At 40.9% G+C, this 16,873-nt stretch overlaps 2 protein-coding genes across 2 annotated transcripts; one reads left to right on the top strand and one right to left on the bottom strand.

Annotated features, from left to right (window-relative positions):
- Positions 1-13,321: 13,321 nt before the first annotated feature.
- LOC124409329 (CXXC motif containing zinc binding protein) lies at positions 13,322-14,255 on the bottom strand. The gene has a single exon (XM_046886881.1). It carries the CDS (start codon positions 13,964-13,966, stop codon positions 13,481-13,483), a length of 486 nt encoding a protein of 161 aa, XP_046742837.1. The 5' UTR covers positions 13,967-14,255; the 3' UTR covers positions 13,322-13,480.
- Positions 14,256-14,907: 652 nt separating this feature from the next.
- On the top strand, positions 14,908-16,801 carry LOC124408551. Its single transcript, XM_046885549.1, has 2 exons — positions 14,908-15,022; positions 15,417-16,801. The coding sequence occupies exons 1-2, from the start codon at positions 14,983-14,985 to the stop codon at positions 15,707-15,709; spliced, it is 333 nt and encodes a 110-aa protein (XP_046741505.1). The 5' UTR covers positions 14,908-14,982; the 3' UTR covers positions 15,710-16,801.
- Positions 16,802-16,873: the final 72 nt, after the last annotated feature.

Here is a 16,873-nt window from a genome sequence, read left to right on the forward strand (position 1 = left end):
GGAACTCAGAAAACACATCAAAAAGAGCGTAGGACCAGCAGCAGAGAAATGACGATGAAAATCATGAGTTTTTCGGCTGTAACTTTTCAGCTATCGCCTGCAGCGTATTGGGACTGCGCTTAATCAATTCCTCTCGCAAAATCACGTCGGAATAGTGTCTCATCGAATTGATTGCAGCACTTTTCAGAATCGTCGAAATTTTCGCCAAAAATCCAAAGGGGTTAGCCTTACTTTTTCGCTCATTTTCGGAGCCGAAAATTTTTCGTCTCCGAATCGATTTGTATGACCATCTCTAGAGTAATTCGACCCCCAGGAACTCAGAAAACACATCAAAAAAAGCGTAGGACCAGCAGCAGAGAAATGACGATGAAAATCGTGAGTTTTTCGGCTGTAACTTTTCAGCTATCGCTCGCGGCGTATTGGGACTGCGCTTAATCGATTCCTCTCGCAAAATGACGTCGGAATAGTGCCTTAACGAATTGATTGCAGCACTTTTCAGAATCGTCGATATTTTCGCCAAAAATCCAAAGGGGTTAGCCTTACTTTTTCGCTCATTATCGGAGCCGGAAATTTTTCGTCTCCGAATCGATTTGTATGACCATCTCTAGAGTAATTCGACCCCCAGGAACTCAGAAAACACATCAAAAAGAGCGTAGGACCAGCAGCAGAGAAATGACGATGAAAATCATGAGTTTTTCGGCTGTAACTTTTCAGCTATCGCTCGCAGCGTATTGGGACTGCGCTTAATCGATTCCTCTCGCAAAATTACGTCGGAATAGTGCCTTAACGAATTAATTGCAGCACTTTTCAGAATCGTCGAAATTTTCGCCAAAAATCCAAAGGGGTTAGCCTTACTTTTTCGCTCATTTTCGGAGCCGGAAATTTTACGTCACCGAATCGATTTGTTTGACCATCTCTAGAGTAATTCGACCCCCAGGAACTCAGAAAACACATCAAAAAGAGCGTAGGACCAGCAGCAGAGAAATGACGATGGAAATCATGAGTTTTTCGGCTGTAACTTTTCAGCTATCGCCTGCAGCGTATTGGGACTGCGCTTAATCAATTCCTCTCGCAAAATCACGTCGGAATAGTGTCTCATCGAATTGATTGCAGCACTTTTCAGAATCGTCGAAATTTTCGCCGAAAATCCAAAGGGGTTAGCCTTACTTTTTCGCTCATTTTCGGAGCCGGAAATTTTACGTCTCCGAATCGATTTGCATGACCATCTCTAGAGTAATTCGACCCCCAGGAACTCAGAAAACACATCAAAAAGAGCGTAGGACCAGCAGCAGAGAAATGACGATGAAAATCATGAGTTTTTCGGCTGTAACTTTTCAGCTATCGCTCGCAGCGTATTGGGACTGCGCTTAATCGATTCCTCTCGCAAAATTACGTCGGAATAGTGCCTTAACGGATTAATTGCAGCACTTTTCAGAATCGTCGAAATTTTCGCCAAAAATCCAAAGGGGTTAGCCTTACTTTTTCGCTCATTATCGGAGCCGGAAATTTTACGTCTCCGAATCGATTTGTATGACCATCTCTAGAGTAATTCGACCCCCAGGAACTCAGAAAACACATCAAAAAGAGCGTAGGACCAGCAGCAGAGAAATGACGATGAAAATCATGAGTTTTTCGGCTGTAACTTTTCAGCTATCGCTCGCGGCGTATTGGGACTGCGCCTAATCGATTCCTCTCGCAAAATGACGTCGGAATAGTGCCTTAACGAATTGATTGCAGCACTTTTCAGAATCGTCGAAATTTTTGCCAAAAATCCAAAGGGGTTAGCCTTACTTTTTCGCTCATTTTCGGAGCCGAAAATTTTTCGTCTCCGAATCGATTTGTATGACCATCTCTAGAGTAATTCGACCCCCAGGAACTCAGAAAACACATCAAAAAGAGCGTAGGACCAGCAGCAGAGAAATGACGATGAAAATCATGAGTTTTTCGGCTGTAACTTTTCAGCTATCGCTCGCAGCGTATTGGGACTGCGCTTAATCGATTCCTCTCGCAAAATCACGTCGGAATAGTGTCTCATCAAATTGATTGCAGCACTTTTCAGAATCGTCGAAATTTTCGCCAAAAATCCAGAGGGGTTAGCCTTACTTTTTCGCTCATTTTCGGAGCCGAAAATTTTTCGTCTCTGAATCGATTTGTATGACCATCTCTAGAGTAATTCGACCCCCAGGAACTCAGAAAACACATCAAAAAGAGCGTAGGACCAGCAGCAGAGAAATGACGATGAAAATCATGAGTTTTTCGGCTGTAACTTTTCAGCTATCGCTCGCAGCGTATTGGGACTGCGCTTAATCGATTTCTCTCGCAAAATCACGTCGGAATAGTGCCTTAACGAATTGATTGCAGCACTTTTCAGAATCGTCGAAATTTTCGCCAAAAATCCAAAGGGGTTAGCCTTACTTTTTCGCTCATTTTCGGAGCCGGAAATTTTACGTCTCCGAATCGATTTGTTTGACCATCTCTAGAGTAATTCGACCCCCAGGAACTCAGAAAACACATCAAAAAGAGCGTAGGACCAGCAGCAGAGAAATGACGATGAAAATCATGAGTTTTTCGGCTGTAACTTTTCAGCTATCGCTCGCGGCGTATTGGGACTGCGCCTAATCGATTCCTCTCGCAAAATGACGTCGGAATAGTGCCTTAACGAATTGATTGCAGCACTTTTCAGAATCGTCGAAATTTTTGCCAAAAATCCAAAGGGGTTAGCCTTACTTTTTCGCTCATTTTCGGAGCCGAAAATTTTTCGTCTCCGAATCGATTTGTATGACCATCTCTAGAGTAATTCGACCCCCAGGAACTCAGAAAACACATCAAAAAGAGCGTAGGACCAGCAGCAGAGAAATGACGATGAAAATCATGAGTTTTTCGGCTGTAACTTTTCAGCTATCGCTCGCAGCGTATTGGGACTGCGCTTAATCGATTCCTCTCGCAAAATGACGTCGGAATAGTGCCTTAACGAATTAATTGCAGCACTTTTCAGAATCGTCGAAATTTTCGCCAAAAATCCAAAGGGGTTAGCCTTACTTTTTCGCTCATTTTCGGAGCCGAAAATTTTTCGTCTCCGAATCGGTTTGTATGACCATCTCTAGAGTAATTCGACCCCCAGGAACTCAGAAAACACATCAAAAAGAGCGTAGGACCAGCAGCAGAGAAATGACGATGAAAATCATGAGTTTTTCGGCTGTAACTTTTCAGCTATCGCTCGCAGCGTATTGGGACTGCGCTTAATCGATTCCTCTCGCAAAATTACGTCGGAATAGTGCCTTAACGAATTGATTGCAGCACTTTCCAGAATCGTCGATATTTTCGCCAAAAATCCAAAGGGGTTAGCCTTACTTTTTCGCTCATTTTCGGAGCCGGAAATTTTACGTCTCCGAATCGATTGATTTGACCATCTCTAGAGTAATTCGACCCCCAGGAACTCAGAAAACACGTCAAAAAGAGCGTAGGACCAGCAGCAGAGAAATGACGATGAAAATCATGAGTTTTTCGGCTGTAACTTTTCAGCTATCGCTCGCAGCGTATTGGGACTGCGCTTAATCGATTCCTCTCGCAAAATTACGTCGGAATAGTGCCTTAACGAATTAATTGCAGCACTTTTCAGAATCGTCGACATTTTCGCCAAAAATCCAAAGGGGTTAGCCTTACTTTTTCGCTCATTTTCGGAGCCGGAAATATTACGTCTCCGAATCGATTTGTATGACCATCTCTAGAGTAATTCGACCCCCAGGAACTCAGAAAACACATCAAAAAGAGCGTAGGACCACCAGCAGAGAAATGACGATGAAAATCATGAGTTTTTCGGCTGTAACTTTTCAGCTATCGCTCGCGGCGTATTGGGACTGCGCTTAATCGATTCCTCTCGCAAAATGACGTCGGAATAGTGCCTTAACGAATTGATTGCAGCACTTTTCAGAATCGTCGAAATTTTCGCCAAAAATCCAAAGGGGTTAGCCTTACTTTTTCGCTCATTTTCGGAGCCGAAAATTTTTCGTCTCCGAATCGATTTGTATGACCATCTCTAGAGTAATTCGACCCCCAGGAACTCAGAAAACACATCAAAAAGAGCGTAGGACCAGCAGCAGAGAAATGACGATGAAAATCATGAGTTTTTCGGCTGTAACTTTTCAGCTATCGCTCGCAGCGTATTGGGACTGCGCTTAATCGATTCCTCTCGCAAAATTACGTCGGAATAGTGCCTTAACGAATTAATTGCAGCACTTTTCAGAATCGTCGAAATTTTCGCCAAAAATCCAAAGGGGTTAGCCTTACTTTTTCGCTCATTTTCGGAGCCGAAAATTTTTCGTCTCCGAATCGATTTGTATGACCATCTCTAGAGTAATTCGACCCCCAGGAACTCAGAAAACACATCAAAAAGAGCGTAGGACCAGCAGCAGAGAAATGACGATGGAAATCATGAGTTTTTCGGCTGTAACTTTTCAGCTATCGCTCGCAGCGTATTGGGACTGCGCTTAATCGATTCCTCTGGCAAAATTACGTCGGAATAGTGCCTTAACGAATTGATTGCAGCACTTTTCAGAATCGTCGAAATTTTCGCCAAAAATCCAAAGGGGTTAGCCTTACTTTTTCGCTCATTTTCGGAGCCGGAAATTTTACGTCTCCGAATCGATTTGTTTGACCATCTCTAGAGTAATTCGACCCCCAGGAACTCAGAAAACACGTCAAAAAGAGCGTAGGACCAGCAGCAGAGAAATGACGATGAAAATCATGAGTTTTTCGGCTGTAACTTTTCAGCTATCGCTCGCAGCGTATTGGGACTGCGCTTAATCGATTCCTCTCGCAAAATTACGTCGGAATAGTGCCTTAACGAATTGATTGCAGCACTTTTCAGAATCGTCGAAATTTTCGCCAGAAATCCAAAGGGGTTAGCCTTACTTTTTCGCTCATTTTCGGAGCCGGAAATTTTACGTCTCCGAATCGATTTGTTTGACCATCTCTAGAGTAATTCGACCCCCGGGAACTCAGAAAACACATCAAAAAGGGCGTAGGACCAGCAGCACTGGAATGACGATAAAAATCATGAGTTTTTCGGCTGTAACTTTTCAGCTATCGCTCGCAGCGTATTGAGACTGCGCTTAATCGATTCCTCTCGCGAAATGACGTCGGAATGGTGCCTTAACGAATTGATTGCAGCACTTTTCAGAATCGTCGAAATTTTCGCCAAAAATCCAAAGGGGTTAGCCTTACTTTTTCGCTCGTTTTCGGAGCCGGAAATTTTACGTCTCCGAATCGATTTGTTTGACCATCTCTAAAGTAATTCGACCCCCAGGAACTCAGAAAACACATCAAAAAGAGCGTAGGACCAGCAGCAGAGAAATGACGATGAAAATCATGAGTTTTTCGGCTGTAACTTTTCAGCTATCGCCTGCAGCGTATTGGGACTGCGCTTAATCAATTCCTCTCGCAAAATCACGTCGGAATAGTGTCCCATCGAATTGATTGCAGCACTTTTCAGAATCGTCGAAATTTTCGCCAAAAATCCAAAGGGGTTAGCCTTACTTTTTCGCTCATTTTCGGAGCCGAAAATTTTTCGTCTTCGAATCGATTTGTATGACCATCTCTAGAGTAATTCGACCCCCAGGAACTCAGAAAACACATCAAAAAGAGCGTAGGACCAGCAGCAGAGAAATGACGATGAAAATCATGAGTTTTTCGGCTGTAACTTTTCAGCTATCGCTCGCAGCGTATTGGGACTGCGCTTAATCGATTCCTCTCGCAAAATCACGTCGGAATAGTGTCTCATCAAATTGATTGCAGCACTTTTCAGAATCGTCGAAATTTTCGCCAAAAATCCAGAGGGGTTAGCCTTACTTTTTCGCTCATTTTCGGAGCCGAAAATTTTTCGTCTCTGAATCGATTTGTATGACCATCTCTAGAGTAATTCGACCCCCAGGAACTCAGAAAACACATCAAAAAGAGCGTAGGACCAGCAGCAGAGAAATGACGATGAAAATCATGAGTTTTTCGGCTGTAACTTTTCAGCTATCGCTCGCAGCGTATTGGGACTGCGCTTAATCGATTTCTCTCGCAAAATCACGTCGGAATAGTGCCTTAACGAATTGATTGCAGCACTTTTCAGAATCGTCGAAATTTTCGCCAAAAATCCAAAGGGGTTAGCCTTACTTTTTCGCTCATTTTCGGAGCCGGAAATTTTACGTCTCCGAATCGATTTGTTTGACCATCTCTAGAGTAATTCGACCCCCAGGAACTCAGAAAACACATCAAAAAGAGCGTAGGACCAGCAGCAGAGAAATGACGATGAAAATCATGAGTTTTTCGGCTGTAACTTTTCAGCTATCGCTCGCGGCGTATTGGGACTGCGCCTAATCGATTCCTCTCGCAAAATGACGTCGGAATAGTGCCTTAACGAATTGATTGCAGCACTTTTCAGAATCGTCGAAATTTTTGCCAAAAATCCAAAGGGGTTAGCCTTACTTTTTCGCTCATTTTCGGAGCCGAAAATTTTTCGTCTCCGAATCGATTTGTATGACCATCTCTAGAGTAATTCGACCCCCAGGAACTCAGAAAACACATCAAAAAGAGCGTAGGACCAGCAGCAGAGAAATGACGATGAAAATCATGAGTTTTTCGGCTGTAACTTTTCAGCTATCGCTCGCAGCGTATTGGGACTGCGCTTAATCGATTCCTCTCGCAAAATGACGTCGGAATAGTGCCTTAACGAATTAATTGCAGCACTTTTCAGAATCGTCGAAATTTTCGCCAAAAATCCAAAGGGGTTAGCCTTACTTTTTCGCTCATTTTCGGAGCCGAAAATTTTTCGTCTCCGAATCGGTTTGTATGACCATCTCTAGAGTAATTCGACCCCCAGGAACTCAGAAAACACATCAAAAAGAGCGTAGGACCAGCAGCAGAGAAATGACGATGAAAATCATGAGTTTTTCGGCTGTAACTTTTCAGCTATCGCTCGCAGCGTATTGGGACTGCGCTTAATCGATTCCTCTCGCAAAATTACGTCGGAATAGTGCCTTAACGAATTGATTGCAGCACTTTCCAGAATCGTCGATATTTTCGCCAAAAATCCAAAGGGGTTAGCCTTACTTTTTCGCTCATTTTCGGAGCCGGAAATTTTACGTCTCCGAATCGATTGATTTGACCATCTCTAGAGTAATTCGACCCCCAGGAACTCAGAAAACACGTCAAAAAGAGCGTAGGACCAGCAGCAGAGAAATGACGATGAAAATCATGAGTTTTTCGGCTGTAACTTTTCAGCTATCGCTCGCAGCGTATTGGGACTGCGCTTAATCGATTCCTCTCGCAAAATTACGTCGGAATAGTGCCTTAACGAATTAATTGCAGCACTTTTCAGAATCGTCGACATTTTCGCCAAAAATCCAAAGGGGTTAGCCTTACTTTTTCGCTCATTTTCGGAGCCGGAAATATTACGTCTCCGAATCGATTTGTATGACCATCTCTAGAGTAATTCGACCCCCAGGAACTCAGAAAACACATCAAAAAGAGCGTAGGACCACCAGCAGAGAAATGACGATGAAAATCATGAGTTTTTCGGCTGTAACTTTTCAGCTATCGCTCGCGGCGTATTGGGACTGCGCTTAATCGATTCCTCTCGCAAAATGACGTCGGAATAGTGCCTTAACGAATTGATTGCAGCACTTTTCAGAATCGTCGAAATTTTCGCCAAAAATCCAAAGGGGTTAGCCTTACTTTTTCGCTCATTTTCGGAGCCGAAAATTTTTCGTCTCCGAATCGATTTGTATGACCATCTCTAGAGTAATTCGACCCCCAGGAACTCAGAAAACACATCAAAAAGAGCGTAGGACCAGCAGCAGAGAAATGACGATGAAAATCATGAGTTTTTCGGCTGTAACTTTTCAGCTATCGCTCGCAGCGTATTGGGACTGCGCTTAATCGATTCCTCTCGCAAAATTACGTCGGAATAGTGCCTTAACGAATTAATTGCAGCACTTTTCAGAATCGTCGAAATTTTCGCCAAAAATCCAAAGGGGTTAGCCTTACTTTTTCGCTCATTTTCGGAGCCGAAAATTTTTCGTCTCCGAATCGATTTGTATGACCATCTCTAGAGTAATTCGACCCCCAGGAACTCAGAAAACACATCAAAAAGAGCGTAGGACCAGCAGCAGAGAAATGACGATGGAAATCATGAGTTTTTCGGCTGTAACTTTTCAGCTATCGCTCGCAGCGTATTGGGACTGCGCTTAATCGATTCCTCTGGCAAAATTACGTCGGAATAGTGCCTTAACGAATTGATTGCAGCACTTTTCAGAATCGTCGAAATTTTCGCCAAAAATCCAAAGGGGTTAGCCTTACTTTTTCGCTCATTTTCGGAGCCGGAAATTTTACGTCTCCGAATCGATTTGTTTGACCATCTCTAGAGTAATTCGACCCCCAGGAACTCAGAAAACACGTCAAAAAGAGCGTAGGACCAGCAGCAGAGAAATGACGATGAAAATCATGAGTTTTTCGGCTGTAACTTTTCAGCTATCGCTCGCAGCGTATTGGGACTGCGCTTAATCGATTCCTCTCGCAAAATTACGTCGGAATAGTGCCTTAACGAATTGATTGCAGCACTTTTCAGAATCGTCGAAATTTTCGCCAGAAATCCAAAGGGGTTAGCCTTACTTTTTCGCTCATTTTCGGAGCCGGAAATTTTACGTCTCCGAATCGATTTGTTTGACCATCTCTAGAGTAATTCGACCCCCGGGAACTCAGAAAACACATCAAAAAGGGCGTAGGACCAGCAGCACTGGAATGACGATAAAAATCATGAGTTTTTCGGCTGTAACTTTTCAGCTATCGCTCGCAGCGTATTGAGACTGCGCTTAATCGATTCCTCTCGCGAAATGACGTCGGAATGGTGCCTTAACGAATTGATTGCAGCACTTTTCAGAATCGTCGAAATTTTCGCCAAAAATCCAAAGGGGTTAGCCTTACTTTTTCGCTCGTTTTCGGAGCCGGAAATTTTACGTCTCCGAATCGATTTGTTTGACCATCTCTAAAGTAATTCGACCCCCAGGAACTCAGAAAACACATCAAAAAGAGCGTAGGACCAGCAGCAGAGAAATGACGATGAAAATCATGAGTTTTTCGGCTGTAACTTTTCAGCTATCGCCTGCAGCGTATTGGGACTGCGCTTAATCAATTCCTCTCGCAAAATCACGTCGGAATAGTGTCCCATCGAATTGATTGCAGCACTTTTCAGAATCGTCGAAATTTTCGCCAAAAATCCAAAGGGGTTAGCCTTACTTTTTCGCTCATTTTCGGAGCCGAAAATTTTTCGTCTTCGAATCGATTTGTATGACCATCTCTAGAGTAATTCGACCCCCAGGAACTCAGAAAACACATCAAAAAGAGCGTAGGACCAGCAGCAGAGAAATGACGATGAAAATCATGAGTTTTTCGGCTGTAACTTTTCAGCTATCGCTCGCAGCGTATTGGGACTGCGCTTAATCGATTCCTCTGGCAAAATTACGTCGGAATAGTGCCTTAACGAATTGATTGCAGCACTTTTCAGAATCGTCGAAATTTTCGCCAAAAATCCAAAGGGGTTAGCCTTACTTTTTCGCTCATTTTCGGAGCCGGAAATTTTTCGTCTCCGAATCGATTTGTATGACCATCTCTAGGGTAATTCGACCCCCAGAAACTCAGAAAACACATCAAAAAGAGCGTAGGACCAGCAGCAGAGAAATGACGATGAAAATCATGAGTTTTTCGGCTGTAACTTTTCAGCTATCGCTCGCAGCGTATTGGGACTGCGCTTAATCAATTCCTCTCGCAAAATCACGTCGGAATAGTGTCCCATCGAATTGATTGCAGCACTTTTCAGAATCGTCGAAATTTTCGCCAAAAATCCAAAGGGGTTAGCCTTACTTTTTCGCTCATTTTCGGAGCCGAAAATTTTTCGTCTTCGAATCGATTTGTATGACCATCTCTAGAGTAATTCGACCCCCAGGAACTCAGAAAACACATCAAAAAGAGCGTAGGACCAGCAGCAGAGAAATGACGATGAAAATCATGAGTTTTTCGGCTGTAACTTTTCAGCTATCGCTCGCAGCGTATTGGGACTGCGCTTAATCGATTCCTCTCGCAAAATTACGTCGGAATAGTGCCTTAACGAATTGATTGCAGCACTTTTCAGAATCGTCGAAATTTTTGCCAAAAATCCAAAGGGGTTAGCCTTACTTTTTCGCTCATTTTCGGAGCCGGAAATTTTTCGTCTCCGAATCGATTTGTATGACCATCTCTAGGGTAATTCGACCCCCAGAAACTCAGAAAACACATCAAAAAGAGCGTAGGACCAGCAGCAGAGAAATGACGATGAAAATCATGAGTTTTTCGGCTGTAACTTTCCAGCTATCGCTCGCAGCGTATTGGGACTGCGCTGAATCGATTCCTCTCGCAAAACTACGTCGGAATAGTGCCTCAACGAATTGATTGCAGCACTTTTCAGAATCGTCGAAATTTTTGCCAAAAATCCAAAGGGGTTAGCCTTACTTTTTCGCTCATTTTCGGAGCCGAAAATTTTTCGTCTCCGAATCGATTTGTATGACCATCTCTAGAGTAATTCGACCCCCAGGAACTCAGAAAACACATCAAAAAGAGCGTAGGACCAGCAGCAGAGAAATGACGATGAAAATCATGAGTTTTTTGGCTGTAACTTTTCAGCTATCGCTCGCAGCGTATTGAGACTGCGCTTAATCGATTCCTCTCGCAAAATGACGTCGGAATAGTGCCTTAACGAATTGATTGCAGCACTTTTCAGAACCGTCGAAATTTTCGCCAAAAATCCAAAGGGGTTAGCCTCACTTTTTCGCTCATTTTCGGAGCCGGAAATTTTACGTCTCCGAATCGATTTGTATGACCATCTCTAGAGTAATTTGACCCCCAGGAACTCAGAAAACACCTCAAACAGAGCGTAGAACCAACAGCAGAGAAATGGCAAAGGAAAGATTATTGGCACAGATATTACGAAAGTGTATCTCGTTTTTTGGCTGTAACACTTTATTTATCGCACGCAGCGTGTTTGGACTGCGTTCAGTCGATTCATTTCTTAAAAATACTCCGGAGTAGTGCATGGAAGAATTGTTGCCGAATTTCTCTTAATTGCTGAAACATTTACCATAAATCCAAAGGGAGTAGCCTTACTTATTCTTCGGGTGACAAATGTTTTGTCTCCGAATCGATTTGTACGACGCTTTCCAGACTAGCTGGAATTTTAGGATCGCAGATAACACCCTCAAAAGAGCATTGGAATGACAGCAGAGAAATGTCAACGGAAAGACCAGTAGCACAGAAAGTTCGATATGGATATTTTTTATTTTGTCTGTTACTTTTGAATCGCGTCTCGCAGCGTATTCGGACTGCGCCCAATCGGTCCGCTCATCCTCAGCATTCCACAAATCCCTGAAATTATCGTCAAAAATTCTAATGGTCCAGCCCCACCTTCTTTCGAGTAAAAACTCTTAGTTCCAGAATGAACCTTCTGACCTTCCTATGACGAATCGGACCCAGAACAACACTGAACAGACATGAAATTCGCAACGAATCGACCTTTGCGGAAATATGAAGAAAATACACCAAAAGTTGTTTCTTCCTTTTTATCAATTCGGGTTACATGTCACAATACAATGTTATACATAACGTATGCTGCAGAGGTGCAATGCACCTGTGCGCAGGATGAAACCTAACATGTACTGACGAACTTTCTTAATTACTATGTCATATACTATTTCTTATATACTGCTTAAGATAAAACCTACTGTACTCCTTAATTCTACGATCATAGTCAGCTACGTTATATTATGTTCGATAATTCTTAATATTTTTTTATGTATCTTGTTATTGTTCAGCAACTCTATCACGCATTATACGCGGACATCTGAACACTTGTCCTTGGATTAGTTCAGTTTAGTTTAGTTTAGTTTAGTTTAGTTTAGTTTAGTTTAGTTTAGTTTAGTTTAGTTTAGTTTAGTTTAGTTTAGTTTAGTTTATTGTTACATCATTCTGTATACATATGTTCTGTGATTTATTTTTTTGGGTAGGCGTGTTTGTGTAATTGTTCGTGTATGTATGTATCTTATTCTGGCTTCTCTATTTGTTACCGATTCGTTATGCTTCCGATGTAGTTTATCCTCTCCACATGAGCATTTACATGCTTGCGTGTGGCGAAGGTGGTGTGAGTGGTCCTTGTTTTCTCATTCTTCCATTGGTCTGATGAAACAGTTGCGTATACTTAGGAAATTTAGGACTACATTTTTTGTCATGCCTCACCCGCCTTCCGAAATCACTGAAGATCATTCCGGAAAAAATTATGGTAGCTGACTGTTTCGAGATTTTTTTAAATTTAATATTCTATTAGTTTGAGTCGAGGTTTGAGGAATATTCAGAGTGCAGGTTTCGGATATTTCTCAGATTTTCCGCATAATTTTGCAAACAAATACATGTTTCCGACAAATCGCTGGTAATAAGTAGCGTCGATAAATTTTCTTGAAGTCGACTTTTAAGCACTAGTGCTCTCAAAAATTACGAAATAGTCAGATTGTTGACGGAGGTAGCGCAGAAATTCTCTTTAATTATTCATTTTCATATTTATTCAAGCACCTGCGTAATTTTTCTTATTTAAAACTTCCGAATCTTGTGGAAACTTTAAAAATAAGTTCAGCCTTCTACATATCTTCGGCGTGCTTTTATCAAAGAAAAAAGTATTTTAGAATTTTTTGGATTCCTAAAAACTTGATACATTGAATGTTTTCAATTGATAATTCTAAAACTGCCCAACAATTCGAAAATATTCTTCATTGAAACATTCTTGAAACATTGTAACTAAAAATGAAGTGGTTCAAACTTTTTCCAAAATATTTGCAACTCAAAGTTGACTTTGTAAAAAACTTTGAAAAAATGAATTGAGCATCTTAGAGATGCTACTGTCGCCTATAATAGGTTTGATATATTCAGGAAAATATAAACGATACACATTCATATATTCGATTGACATTTATTTTTCCGTCCTATAATTTCGGCGTACATATTTCTTGAGCGAGATTTTCTCAACCTTTGAATTTTACAATGACGACGGTATGTTACCAACAACGTTTTGCACGCGTTGGTTGTTGGTTATGAAGAACTTCTTTTACCGGCGTCGTCAGTTCCTTGGTTGATATTACCTAAAACTGCTAATACCCCCAAAACTAACCCCGGGTTGTAAATCTTGAATGTTTATATCTATATCCCCAAATCGGTCGAATGTTGAAGAAAGAAGGAATACATTCCGATGAAAATTCAAATTTGTCGCCCAACATTTATTTATTCTCGACCTGTGCTTTTTACGGTAAACAGATCCAACAAATTATCAGCTTCATACATCTGAGAAATCGTTACATCAAATTTCAAGAGCGTCTCGTATTCACAGAATTACGCAAAGTTTTCTATCGGTAAAGAGGGGATCCTTTCACTTGATCTTCTCGAACCTGTGCTCGATTTCGTATACACCGACGGGATTCGCAATTTTCTCACAATAATCGGCCCATTCACCCTCGCTGAGGTCAACATCTGTAAATTCCTTGCCTCCGTCGATAGCTTTGGCCACCCATCCCTGACGAGCTGAAAATTCGGCGGGCTCAATACCGCGGCAGTCAAAAACGGCGAGTGTCTTGAACTTTCCCTGATCCTCGGCGGTGTAAGACTGCGTTGAGCCTTCGATAATCGTCATGGTATTCTCCCTGGAGCACAATTTACATTTGCTGACGAAATGATTCACGCCGCTTCCTCGCTTCGACGGCGTCGATTCCGACTCCGATACGTAGTTCCATTTTTCCGATACTTCGCCGCAATTGCCGCACGTAAATTTCAAATAATAACGAAAATCATCACCCGACGTTTTCAATTCCTCCAAATTCTCTAGCGTCGCTTTAATTTGCAGTGCCACCTTTACCATGTTTCAATAATAATTACTGAAATTTATCTACGTATTTTCTTTCAATTCCACTTCTATTTATAGGTTCAGTCTCTGCTCAGGTTAGGTTTTCTCTTGTTTACTCACACTTGTTTCCGTACAAGTTAAGTTGCTGTAAAGCAACAATTTTCCGAATGCTTCCTTGGATATGAATAATCCATAAAAATTACACAATTTATCGCCGATGAAAATTATACACTTACAACTCGAGCAGTAGCAGTAATTTAACGTTAACACTTATGGTTCAATTGTTTACGATATGACCATCTGCGTAGTCGTCATCCGTGGTGTATTCATTCGTATATAAAACAGCATAATACGCCATTGGGATCCAACAGATGGCAGCACTCTAGGGATCGGTGGAAAACACACCAGCTCGTTTGAAAGTCCCAAAACATTCGACACTTTAATACTCATATCTTTAGAAGTAGTTATAAGATCATTTTCGGAAACGCTCCACAGTTTTGGAACCTTTTTTTGACTTTATTAACAAGCAATTGTTTGAATATATATCGATTCTGGAATAGTGCGATACAGCGCACACCAGTGATATGCAAATGCATCTAGGGTGTAAATTCTTATTGCATAAATTGGAGAATTCATTTCTCAGTTACGCAATAAACGCTCGCAATCATTATAGTAATAGAAAATACAAAATATCGAATCAAATTCTATTACATACATTCTCTTACAGACAAGGAAAGATGCGTACATACTTGTAATGGGAATATATGCGTTTGGTACTGTCTACATTACTTCGGTACCAATGAGAGATTGGTTTGTGCATTTAGTAGACGAAAATGAATTAGTAATAAATTTAAATCTTCACTCGTCGTTATCCATCGAGAAATTGAGTACATTAATCCACCCTTTCTGTTTACATGGATAGGCATTTGACTCGGAACTCACCCAGTGTGCGCGCAAGCGCGACCTTTGATCAATCAATAAGATTTTTTCACACTGTAGCCGACGAATTTCTCTCAGTGCAGTAAACTACGATGAATTCCGATTCTCACACCTGTTTGCCCGAGGCTGCTGGTGAGTGATGATGACTCAGTGATCAGTGATTAGAAAATTGTAGAATAAGTGGATCAGATGAATCATAATTGTATAAGTTTGCGCAAACAGATTTTGAATGCAGTATAGGAAATCCGTGTGTATGCTTGCTCAGATGCGATAGACATTTGATACTTTTTCTACCGTTGCAAATATTTTTTTAATAAATTTAAACTCATAAATTTCAAATATTTTCTGTAAACTTTCAAGTTAAAGCCATAATTTTCTCATGAATAATGCTATCCATACACACAGAGTAAAATGAATATTGATTGGCTTGGTTAACTGTATAACATCATTAAAGTGTTCTCAACGCATTTAGTATAATTTTCACACAGCGTCGTTGAATCGGTGAGGTGAAGATTAACTTTTTCAGTTATAGGCGATCTTCCCAGAGATGAGGGAAGTGACAACATTGCCGAATCTGTCGACGAGCTGCGAGCTAAGCTAAGCAGGATGAAGCGTCTCATGGAGGCTCGCAAAGGAACGACTCTTGGTGATCTCAGTGCGCGAAAAAAGAAGGAAACATCCGACATAATAGACGGGAACTTTTTGTCCTGGATTTTCGGCTCCGCACTCGCAGTTATACTGAGCGTTAGCTTCTACGCGTTTTACAACCTCTACAACGCAGTACTGAAGAAGTTTCCTCCACGCCACTCGGAGCTGTAGATATTTTGCGCTAAAATTTGAACCTACGTCTTGGTGAAGGAGTCTTTAAAATCGTTTCAATTGTCATTCGATTCTTAGAATAATCAAGGAAGGGATAATTTCTTGCTAGGCATAGAAATAATTTTTGCCCAATAGAAAACTGATTTATATTCACTAGAATCGGGTCGCTTTGTCTTTATCAAGTTGTCGCTGGTTAAGGGACCCCAATTTCAGGGAAGAATTAGATATACTTAAGTGCACAGCAATATTTATGGATATAGTGATATATCATTCTGATCCTGATTTTTATTTAGTCTCAACTTACGCGAATTTTTTCAGTCCAGTTTATTCTTTCGCGCGTTTTACTGTAATGTAAATTACGTCGAATCGTACACAAATAATCGTATAATAACAGTCTTGAACGTATTACGTAAATAAATGGCAAAGGAAATTATACGTTTGCAAAATACCGCTTTAGATGATCTTTGGGCATCAAAGAGTGTCCTCAAACAATTGATTAGCTCATGCTACAGAATTTTTTAAACTTTGAAATCGTTTTCTACAAAATGATTGATTTCGAAATGTCAAAATTATTGATATTAACCTTTTAATATTCTACATTTTCTTTCAGTAGAGGTAACAGTTATATTTCAGGGGTAAAATTTACGCACATATTATACTTGTAAATGAATATTTTGCCATATTCAAGGAGGGAATTCATTATGCCCACATTCCTAGTTGTTGAATAAGAAACGAATGTATACAAATTCCTAGTCAATATTTAATTATACTAATTGAGATTGAAGTCTTTACATTCTGCTCAAAAATAAATTATTTGTTACGATACTTCGCTACGATTATGACAAGAAATCTAAGATCGCATGTAGTCGAAATCACATCGGGACGTGCCGATGAAAAATTCACTAAGTGAAAGAACGATCGTTTTGTGCCAAACTATTTGTGACTGAGTTTTGATATTATAACTGCCGTGTAGTTATGGATAAATAACATACCATAAGTGTTTTAACCTTTAATTACTTCTACTGTTGCCATGTTAGTGCAATCATTATTCTAATGAGTTTTTATATTTATTTATAACCACAAATATTTATTAAAAGTTTCACAACCAAGTTGTCCATCGAAAATAATAAAATGAAACCTTTTACTCGTAGAATATAGATGACC

Source organism: Diprion similis, chromosome 8, assembly GCF_021155765.1.
Source record: "Diprion similis isolate iyDipSimi1 chromosome 8, iyDipSimi1.1, whole genome shotgun sequence".
NCBI lineage: Eukaryota > Metazoa > Arthropoda > Insecta > Hymenoptera > Diprionidae > Diprion > Diprion similis.

Excerpts from the sequence above, each read along its gene's own strand:
- LOC124408551 (XM_046885549.1), top strand. The coding sequence starts at position 14,983 with ATGAATTCCGATTCTCACACCTGTTTGCCCGAGGCTGCTG. Across the intron at positions 15,023-15,416 it reads CTGTTTGCCCGAGGCTGCTG|TTATAGGCGATCTTCCCAGA; the intron begins GTGAGTGATGAT and ends TAACTTTTTCAG.
- LOC124409329 (XM_046886881.1), bottom strand. The coding sequence starts at position 13,966 with ATGGTAAAGGTGGCACTGCAAATTAAAGCGACGCTAGAGAATTTGGAG.